At 47.8% G+C, this 11490-nt stretch overlaps 1 protein-coding gene across 1 annotated transcript in view; it reads left to right on the forward strand.

Moving 5' to 3' along the window:
* The window catches only part of LOC310800385 (CD82 antigen-like), a gene marked incomplete at its 3' end in the record, with an annotated part of 31053 nt that overhangs the window by 14155 nt on the left and 5408 nt on the right, over positions 1-11490 (forward strand). Inside the window, 4 exon segments of the mRNA XM_083662986.1 lie at positions 5863-5907; positions 5910-5986; positions 8880-8954; positions 11080-11178. Coding sequence (XP_083519112.1) covers positions 5863-5907; positions 5910-5986; positions 8880-8954; positions 11080-11178 — 296 coding nt within the window.

The raw sequence follows: 11490 nt of genomic DNA on the forward strand, positions 1-11490 counted from the left end.
GTCTGCACGTTCATGCTGCTTTGACTAATGAGTTTGGGATAAGACTGGAGCTTTTGACGGAAAGACTGACCAGAACTGGCCTCGTTTCCTGTACCCGTCCTCATACCCGGGTCCTATCTTTCCTCTTGCTCATCTTTCAGGCGCTCAAGGGAAATCGCTCCAGGGTCACTGCTTATCGCTGGCCACCGGGGGCATCTGGAGCATAGAGCAGGACCGTATCTTTCTGCCATCCCTGCCAGCCCTATAGTCCTATTGTTGTGATCATCCGACAGCTCCTCCAGAAATAGCTGGAGATCCTGCTTGGCGCTGATACTCGGAGGACCTTCCCATATGGGGAGCCTGGCGACGACCTTCTGCCACCCTGGTCCCAGGGTGGCTCCTGCTCAGCTCCTGCATGGCCCTCTCCTCCTCCCTGTGCTTGTTCTCCATAGAGAGACAAAAGCCCAAAGCAGCAGGCGGGCAGCTTTGTTTATTGACTCTCTGCTTTCTCCTCAGAAGTTGGACCATAGCATAACTGAAAACAGGATCTCACTGTTTTCAGTTTCCATTCTTTATGAGTTATATTAATAGAGCCCTTTGCAGCTGTCCCAACCTCTTCAGGGGGACCTTTGGAATGTTTTTGTTTCACTGCTGCTATTCTTTAGTTAAAATGTCACCTCTCCTTCTCTCCTCTCCTCTCCTCTCCTCTCCTCTCCTCTCCTCTCCTCTCCTCTCCTCTCCTCTCCTCTCCTCTCCTCTCCTCCCCTCTCTCCTCCTCTCCTCTCCTCTCCTCTCCTCTCCTCTCCTCTCCTCTCCTCCCCTCTCCTCTCCTCTCCTCTCCTACTCCTCTCCTCTCCTCTCCTCTCCTCTCCTACTCCTCTCCTCTCCTACTCCTCTCATCTCCTACTCCTCTTCTCTCCTCTCCTCTCCTACTCCTCTCCTCTCCTACTCCTCTCATCTCCTCTCCTCTCCCCTCCTCTCCTCTCCTACTCCTCTCCTCTCCTCTCCTACTCCTCTCCTCTCCTACTCCTCTCCTACTCCTCTCCTCTCCTACTCCTCTCATCTCCTACTCCTCTTCTCTCCTCTCCTCTCCTCTCCTCTCCTCTCATCTCCTCTCCTCTCCCCTCCTCTCCTCTCCTACTCCTCTCCTCTCCTCTCCTCTCCTCTCCCCTCCTCTCATCTCCTACTCCTCTCCTACTCCTCTCATCTCCTCTCCTCTCCCCTCCTCTCATCTCCTACTCCTCTCCTCTCCTCTCCTCTCCTCTCCTCTCCCCTCCTCTCATCTCCTACTCCTCTCCTCTCCTCTCCCCTCCTCTCCTCTCCTACTCCTCTCCTCTCCTACTCCTCTCCTACTCCTCTCATCTCCTCTCCTCTCCCCTCCTCTCCTCTCCTACTCCTCTCATCTCCTACTCCTCTCATCTCCTCTCCTCTCCCCTCCTCTCATCTCCTACTCCTCTCCTCTCCTCTCCTCTCCTCTCCTCTCCTCTCCTCTCCTCTCCTCTCCTCTCCTACTCCTCTCCTCTCCTCTCCTCTCCTCTCCTCTCCTACTCCTCTCCTCTCCTACTCCTCTCCTCTCCTCTCCCCTCTCTCCTCTCCTCTCCTCTCCTACTCCTCTCATCTCCTCTCCTCTCCTCTCCCCTCCTCTCCTCTCCTCTCCTACTCCTCTCCTCTCCTACTCCTCTCCTCTCCTACTCCTCTCCTACTCCTCTCCTCTCCTACTCCTCTCATCTCCTACTCCTCTTCTCTCCTCTCCTACTCCTCTCCCCTCTCTTCTCCTCCTCTCTCCTCTCCTCTCTTCTCTGTCAGAGTTGTTAATAGTTTACCTAAATGACACAGCAGCTTGTGTTTATCATGCTCTGGCACTTGCCAAAACACAGCTCGCCTCGTCTTTAAACAAAACTAGGCCTTGGAGAGAGGAGGTCTGTGAGCTGGTGGGGAAGTGTTGCCAAAGCACAATATGGAGGAGCTCTGCTGCAGAACAAAATCCCAACCTTTTTCCAATCTTCCCAAACAGAGTACCAGCTTGGAAAAAAATCACATTTCCACGGAAAACTTTAACTTTAGAAACTCAGCTTCAACGTTGATCTAGTTCTGTTTACAGCTTGAATCTGTGTATGATGCCAGGCATGGATTTTCTCTCCCACTGTACACAAACCGGTGTTTACAGAAGGACCTGCAGTGCCACCAAACAAGTCCCCGGCTCCTCCCTCGGGCAAACGTTCTTAACGGGCACCGTGATGCTGCTTGCCTCTTTAAACGGAGGTTTCCGTGGAAACCGCCCGCGAGGAACTATTTTGGAATACACAGTCAGAGACCTAAATGGAAAGTTGCCATAGTACAAGACAGAGCAGCAGCAGTAACCGGGGCAAAACACACTGCTGACTTCAGGAGAAAGCTATGTTTTAGCATGACCACAGAGGACACACAGATGCGAGCCCCACAGAGGAGGAACTGTTGCGAGTTGCTCTGCAGTCTGGATACACCTGGTGGCCAGTCTGAGAAAAAGCACTTGTTTTGGGGGTTTTGAATGAAAAGTCAGTGCTGCAGATTTCCCTCAAGCCATGTATGTCAATCAAAAAGAATGCCTGCATTACTACAGTACACTAGCAGGACTCCTTTTTTGAATGCTTTATTGCACCAAGTGATAACGTTTCGAGCCAAAGCAGCTCTTCGTCAGACAGTTTGAACAAAGGTGAGACGCCATCTTAAATACAGTAATCACCTGATGAAACAGAGGTCACATGATTGAACAACGCAGCTGTGTATAATAACAATCAGTCAAAGGAGTGAAGATCCTAGACTCCATATGTCATACAAGGAGAAAATCAACAGTATAGTCAAGTATATCTGTCATCACATGAGTGAAGAAAAAATCAATACAGCAGTACGTTTCTTGTGGTGTAATTAGGCGACTCAACCTATGTAAAGGTGCAAGAACAACAGTGTTAAGCAACAAGCCATATATACATAATAATACATAACAATTAATCGTTAACCAGCAATGCATATATATATAGACACAAACTACAACACTTTTTTTATATATACCACACTATACAGAGGGGCACACTGGAATAGACATCTGATAATGCACATTAATCACACATCTGTTTTATAAGAAGGGGCGAATGTCCATCTCCTCATTCGCCCATTCGCCCATTTCGCCCCTTCTTATAAAACAGATGTGTGATTAATGTGCATTATCAGATGTCTATTCCAGTGTGCCCCTCTGTATAGTGTGGTATATATAAAAAAAGTGTTGTAGTTTGTGTCTATATATATATGCATTGCTGGTTAACGATTAATTGTTATGTATTATTATGTATATATGGCTTGTTGCTTAACACTGTTGTTCTTGCACCTTTACATAGGTTGAGTCGCCTAATTACACCACAAGAAACGTACTGCTGTATTGATTTTTTCTTCACTCATGTGATGACAGATATACTTGACTATACTGTTGATTTTCTCCTTGTATGACATATGGAGTCTAGGATCTTCACTCCTTTGACTGATTGTTATTATACACAGCTGCGTTGTTCAATCATGTGACCTCTGTTTCATCAGGTGATTACTGTATTTAAGATGGCGTCTCACCTTTGTTCAAACTGTCTGACGAAGAGCTGCTTTGGCTCGAAACGTTATCACTTGGTGCAATAAAGCATTCAAAAAAGGAGTCCTGCTAGTGTGCGAGCGTTTTTTGCATTTATTTCACTGTTACACTGTTTCCGTCTCAGCACCTACCCGAAGTCTCGGTCCATGGATGTGCATGTTTTCATCTATTTCATTGCATTACTACAGTATTCACTTGCCAATAATATAACATTTAGCCCTTAACAGCACATTTAGCCATGCACAGGAGTTAGCCTAGCCCATGTGCAGAATTGTTTTGAGATAGCATCAGTGTTGCATGGCATTTCCTCTGACCCCTGGGGTGGATATTTTGATTGGGAAGTGCTGAGTTAAGGGTTGCAGTGGAAATGTGTACCAACATTCATCACTGTTTTACTTCCCACAATTAGGCTAATAAGCAAAGAATATTCTCAAATCATTCATAATTGGCATAAATAACCCAGATCATAATATCTTGTAAAATAATCATGAATAATCATTATAGTTCAGCACTGAACTGTTGCTCCACCGTTCTCTCTGCTCTATCTCTGCTATATAGATACTCACACTATCTGTCCCGGCCGTCACTCTGGCAAAAAGGACTTGTGTTCAGCGTAGCTGCTGCTCTTTATCGCTAGAGTGAATCTCTGTGGTGGCATGTTTGATGCACTAAGCATTGCACACATGCAGGCTGTGTGTGTGTGTGTGTGTGTGTGTGTGTGTGTGTGTGTGTGTGTGTGTGTGTGTGTGTGCGTGTGCGTGTGTGTAAAAAACACACAGAGACACAGAGTGAACTTGTGCAGCGCGCTGCTGAATATAGACCATATGTTTCTCTGCCCCTCTTTAAATGCTACCCTACAGCCACATGCACACGCTCTCTATATACGGTGCCTGCTCTCTACTTAAAGAAGGTGGAGGACCCAATCAACCTTTCAGCTTTCAATTACTCCCAAACCACCGTGTTCTGCTGACCCATATAGAAGCAGGGCTGCACAGAGCCATGTCTCTGTGTCGGCTGCTTGGCTGCTGGGGCGTGTGCGTACCACCAAGTCATACAACTCTGATGCAGTGGAGTTTGAAGTTCTCATTGTGGAATGATGCATTCATATTGTACATGATCTGCCAGGGTTGATCTAATGATGTCTCTGCATGGAGAATCAACAGATCATATGATGACGCGGCTGGGGGTTTGGAACGACTACCTCTAGTCAGCGTCGTCGTCGGGACGCGTGAGCTCGCCAAAGCTTTGAAGCCACGTTGCGTTATATATTTGTGGAGCAGCGCTGGATCGGCTGCTGTGGCTGACAGCTTCTCCACCGATGGTTGAGGGGGGGGGCCGGGGGGGATCTGATAGCGCTGGCTGGTTTGCTTGAACCAGGAATCTCTGGGGGTTGGAGCCATATCACAGAGCTCAGATCCAGATCTTCATCTGCTGACCAAGCTCTGGCTCTCTGGAGCTTCTCCAGCCAGATCAAACACAGCCACATGGTGGCTCCAGTTTATCTCCTCTCCAACCCGTGCAAAATCTTCCATCCCAGTTCCCACCCCCTTTCTCCTGGATCTCTCCCCCTCTACAGACCACACCCCCTTTCTCCTGGATCTCTCCCCCTCTTACAGACCACACCCCCTTTCTCCTGGATCTCTCCCCCTCTACAGACCACACCCCCTTTCTCCTGGATCTCCCCCTCTCTACAGACCACACCCCCTTTCTCCTGGATCTCTCCCCCTCTACAGACCAAAGAGGGAAATCAATTCATCTCTCCTCACATTGCCTTGTCTTGGTCCAGCTCTTTTTTGCTGGACTATTAAAATGATCCAGGGGAGAGATTTTTTTTTTTTATTCTTGGCAGCTCGTTGCTACTAAATGTATAGCGGAAACCCCTGGTATCAACATGTCTTGTGTGTGTGCAGTAGGCCGACCTCTGACCTCCAGATTAGTTTGCAAACACACACTTTGGTGGTTGAAGTGCTCTTCTTGCATTATTAGACAATATTATAATGTGTCAGTGTATTCTGTAATCCATACGGTTGTTATGTATGTTTGTGTTAGACATGCAATATGAGATTAGCTGTAAAGCTATAGCAGAATAGCACACGTTTGGTTTGCGGGGGTTAATATTGTAGGTAATATTGTATGTGTGTACTTTGCATGTGGTTGTGTGTGCGTGTCACATAGTTGACTCCTACCTGTGTGTGTGTGTGTGTGTGTGTGTGTGTGTTTTTGTGCTTGTGTTGACTCCTTCCTGTGTGTTTGTGCTTGTGTTCCTGCAGAGGAGTCGTCCAACACGTTGAAGGTGGCTTCCTACATCCTGATCGGCGTGGTTCCCTGTCCATGGCCATGGGCTTCTTCGGCTGCATAGGAGCCATCTATGAAATCCGCTGTCTACTGGGCCTGGTGAGGCGTGAACAACAACCACGTGCAGCTCTCATGTACATATATATATATATATATATATATATATATATATATATATATAGACGGCTTCAACTCCATTCTAATTCTATTCTATTCTCAATTTGAATTCAATTCTAAATTCCCCCCCAGTTTGCTTCCTGTTGCCAGTGTTTGCTAGTACGATAACTGACAGGACAGGACAGGCTAGTTTTTAAACTGTTCCCTGGCAACACGATTCCGTGAAAAACCATCTCTAGCCTTGACGCCGTGCTCATAGAGAACAACACCTTCACTGCAATAGATAAGCCATTCAAACTCAAACTGTGTGACTCATTTCAGATGTAACCACCACAGTGCGTGCAGTCAGTCACTAGCACACTAACAGGCCTATCCAGGGTATATGTGCAATTGCTATGCGACCATTTAAAATAGACAAAAGGCACAGTTATAGTTACTGAGACCGAGATATGAAAACTTCTATGTAAAAGCATCTGCATGCGCGCTAAAAATGCACGATACCTCCTCACGACGTTAAAGCTCTTCCTCATGTCTGCTTAAGCTGTGTTCACACCGAGATATTTATTTTTCTCTCTGTCGCTTGATTCAACCCTTTGGAATCGCTCTGTCGCTCTGTTTAAATCGCTCGTCAACAGGCACACGTATTGACGGACAGTGTGGGGCCTATAACGTTACGCAATGTCATGATGTTTGTCCACTACGAGCCCCCGTAGTTGTTTACAAGCTAAAGCCTATCGGCGTGCTCCTAACGCGAGCTACATACGGTAGTACAGACTTCACTTCATGTCAGCTGTCAGCCTGTCAATCAGCTGTCAATGCGGTTTGTTGCCACACAATAAACCAGCGCCAAGCCAGTGTGATCCTTGACTCGCTCTCACACGGCAGCCAATCAGCGTTGAACAGCGAGCGACTGATGCCAGCGTATTTTCTGTCGAGTTGGGATATTTCATCTCGGACGCCCAGCGATTTTTCTCCCGGGCGAATATACGCTCAATCGCTCGTTTGCATTGACTTTGTATGTAAACTCGATGCCAGCGGAAAAACTTTAATAGGTCGGTGTGAACGCAGCTTCATGGGTGGCCTGGGAAGCAGCATGTGTGGGTTTACTTGGGTGGGTTGTGTGTGTGTGTGTGTGTGTGTGTGTGTGTGTGGGGGGGGGGGGGGGTGCATCATGACCTCTGAAGGTTTCAACCTGCTAGGGGTTAACAGAGAAACAGCAGTGACCTACATCCCCCCCCCCCCCCCCCAATGACTATGACCAGCTGGCGTCCCATAGCCTACTCCTACACGCTAGCCTCCACCCCACACACACACACACACACACAAACGCACACAAACGCAAATATACACACACACACACACACACACACGCACACACACACACGCAAATATACACACACACACACACGCACACACACACACGCACACCATCCCTCTCTTACTGTGTGAAATCCTATACTCTGAAGTGAGACACATACTACTGACATTACTGTGGTGGCTTACAGCCTTCCTCTGTTAAGGCGTCAGAGATTAGGTTTAAGACGCTGTATCGCTAAACACAGATTAAAGACAAACACAAATTAAGGGTAAGAATGTCGGCCTCGTCCAGGGAAGTGATTTTTTTTTTTTTGCTTTGTGTTTTTTCACCGGTTCTGTTCGAGATTTCTCACGATTTTCTTTTTATCACCAACTCTAATGGGACATGAGTCATTTTCCGTCGTTTTCCTGTTTGTTTCTCGTGTGCGTGCCGATAAAGACCTCCTCTGATAGTCTCTGTAGACATGGCCTTCACGTTAAAGACCTCCTCTGATAGTCTCTGTAGACATGGCCTGCATGTTAAAGACCTCCTCTGATAGTCTCTGTAGACATGACCTGCATGTTAAAGACCTCCTCTGATAGTCTCTGTAGACATGGCCTTCACGTTAAAGACCTCCTCTGATAGTCTCTGTAGACATGGCCTGCATGTTAAAGACCTCCTCTGATAGTCTCTGTAGACATGACCTGCATGTTAAAGACCTCCTCTGATAGTCTCTGTAGACATGGCCTGCATGTTAAAGACCTCCTCTGATAGTCTCTGTAGACATGACCTGCATGTTAAAGACCTCCTCTGATAGTCTCTGTAGACATGGCCTGCATGTTAAAGACCTCCTCTGATAGTCTCTGTAGACATGACCTGCATGTTAAAGACCTCCTCTGATAGTCTCTGTAGACATGGCCTGCATGTTAAAGACCTCCTCTGATAGTCTCTGTAGACATGGCCTGCATGTTAAAGACCTCCTCTGATAGTCTCTGTAGACATGACCTGCATGTTAAAGACCTCCTCTGATAGTCTCTGTAGACATGACCTGCATGTTAAAGACCTCCTCTGATAGTCTCTGTAGACATGGCCTGCACGTTAAAGACCTCCTCTGATAGTCTCTGTAGACATGACCTGCATGTTAAAGACCTCCTCTGATGGTCTCTGTAGACATGACCTGCATGTTAAAGACCTCCTCTGATAGTCTCTGTAGACATGGCCTGCACGTTATAATAGTTGGAACCAATCCCTGTCCAGTATTCAACTTTAAAAAATCATCAGTATTTGCATATTTACAGATTATGGAATTTTTTAATGAGGGAGAAGGAGGGGAACTGGAAAGTCATTTTAAAAATGACAGGATAGTTTTAACTTTTTTGTGGAAAAACAACATCAGACACATATTAGACAAACTCGAGTATTTTATTATAAATCTTAAAACGTGACTTTAGGGGCTCTTTAATATTTGTCTCGTTGAATGGCAGTGATGTGATGTCAGTGTTTGTGGTTGTTCTAATGCTGCTCTCTCTCTCTCTCTCTGTCACAGTACTTTACCTGCTCTCTCTCTCTCCGTCACAGTACTTTACCTGCCTCCTGCTCATCCTCATTGCCCAGGTGACTGCTGGAGTACTCATCTACTTCCAGAGGGATCGGGTGAGTCACTCTGTTACCTCGCTCCCCCCCTCCCGCATCTCTCCCTCCTCTAGATGCTGCTGTCTCCTTTCCCTCTTCATTTGTCCTTCTGTCTTGCTGTCTTACTTACTTACTTATTCTGTCTTCTTCCTGTTGTCCATCTGTCTTGCTGTGTCTTCTTCCTGGCTCCTCTCACTTCATCCTCTGCACTAATTTTACATCCTCTTTCACCCTCCTGCTCCCTCCCTCTTCCCATGCTCTCCCCCTCCTCCCCCTCCTTCCTTCCCTCAGTACAGCTGGGAGAGACTGCCCCCCCCCCCCTCCTTCACAGCTGTGGCTGGCTGCATTTGAGTCTTGACTATAAGGCCTGTTAGGGAGCCCCCCCGACAGCCCGTGATGACACGGACAGTTAGCTGGGCGTATGGAAAGTGACAGTGTGTGTGTGTGTGTGTGGGGGGGGGGGGGGGGGGGGGCTTTGTGATTGATGTGTCACTGGATCCTGCTACAACGTGAGACAGAGCAGGTGGGCTGTGGAGGAGATGCCACATCTGTAGTGGAAGAAGCACTGAGGCTCCTCATGCACTGTTATGTAGGTTCACATTGTTCTCTTGGTGCTCCCTGCTGAGTCTGTGTTTGAGAGAGAGAGAGAGAGGGAGAGAGAGATGAGAGAGGGAGAGAGAAGAGAGAGAGAGAGAGAGAGAGAGAGGGGAGGGAGAGGAGAGGGAGAGAGAGAGAGGGAGAGAGAGAGAGAGAGGGAGAGAGAGAAGGGAGAGAGAGAGAGAGAGAGAGAGAGGGAGAGAGAGGGGAGGGAGAGAGAGAGAGGGAGAGAGAGGGGAGGGAGAGGAGAGAAGGGAGAGAGAGAGAGAGAGAGAGAGGAAGAGAGAGGGAGAGAGAGAAGGAGAGAGAGAACAGAAAGGTCATAGTGGGTGAGCGGAGCTAAAGCTGCTGTCATATGCTGACATATTTAACTGGTATGTCCAACATTGCCACATCTGGGAACGGTGGTAATTACTGTATCATATAAACCATTTGCCGTTGAAGTCTCTGATGCCACAGTGCCCCCTACAGTTGAGACCAGCAACTCACCAGGCAGCGCTGGGGTTGAAAAGGCCGGTTGCTAGAATGGATCGGCCGGAGGGACAGCTCTCCCTCTGATTGGCTTGGCCTGATATTTTGCCCTAACCTTAACCAATCGTCGTCACTCCTCATGCCTAAACCCAACCAATCATGGCTCTCCCGGGCCGATCCATTCTAGCCCCGACCGGTTGAAAAGGGGGCATTTCGAGATCAACGTCATTCTGTTTTCTGACCTACGAGCCGTATCAAACTGTCATGAACTATGCGGCCTAGTACGTGTTTGCTCTTTGCATAAACGGGAGTGTTGTGTTTGAACTCACCAACCCCTCTGAGCGGTTTCATGTTCCGTCAACTCAGCCATTGTCTCCCAGCGTTCCCAAAGCCGTTCCCATGATCAGCCTCACCCGCCATAGGTGGAGGCTGCTGTCGCCTTTTCAGCTGTTTGCCTTTCAGTTGGGTGTATGTGTGCTTATGAATGTGTGTGTGTGTGTGTGTGTGTGTGTGTGTGTGTGTGTGTGTGTGTGTGTGTGTGTGTGTGCGCGCGCGTGCGTGCGTGTGTGCGCGTGCCTGTGTGTGTGAGCACATGTGTGTCCCCAGCCTAGACATGCTCCCTGTGTTTAAGGTTTACCACAGGGCAGGGAGGTGCCCTTTCCCAGAACAGGGTGAGGCGTTCGCTTGCCTCTTGTAGCACTGTGAAGATCCTCCCAGTGTGAATCCACACACACAGAAACACAGAACAGAACCATGTGAATCCACACACACAGAAACACAGAACAGAACCAGGCTCTCCTCTAAGCTGTGCTGGTGCAGTGTTTCAACACTACACCTGAGATTCAGAATCAGAATCAGAAAGACTTTAATGATCCCCGGGGGGGAAATTAACTGCCGTCTAGAATGTGTGCTCACAAACCAACACAAATAAACACAACCGTTCCTATTATTTGTGCGCGCTGTTAGTGTAAATGGATCATCAGTATTATTGTGTGTATATATTATGAATTGCTGTGATGATGTGTACACTATGGGTTATTGATATCCTATATCTCTTCATTTGTTCCCCCCCACCCAGCTGAAATTTGAGATGTCCAACATCATTCAGGGAATGCTGGTCAACTACACTGGGCAGAACAGGACCACAGAGCACACATGGGACTTCATCCAGAGGACGGTGAGTCCAGAGGAGAATAGAGACACTGCGTAACACATCATCATTCAGAAGCCACGCCCAAGACGGGGGAAAACACAAACTCCTGTCCAATCCTGGCGTTCTCCTACTGTATGTCACGTGCATGGTTGCGTGTTGCACCAAAAGATCGTGTATACGGAAGATGAACACTCCAACTTACTTCTTGACAGCTAGATCCACATTTTTCTTCTCGCCAATTCTCAATGGCTTCCTTGTTTTGCTAAGGAATACAAAAGAACTTTAACTGGCGATTTTTTACATTTGTTGTCTGCGCAGCCCCACCACACAACAGCT

The sequence above is a fragment of the Poromitra crassiceps genome (assembly GCF_964638095.1).
Source record: "Poromitra crassiceps genome assembly, chromosome: 30".
Lineage (NCBI taxonomy): Eukaryota > Metazoa > Chordata > Actinopteri > Beryciformes > Melamphaidae > Poromitra > Poromitra crassiceps.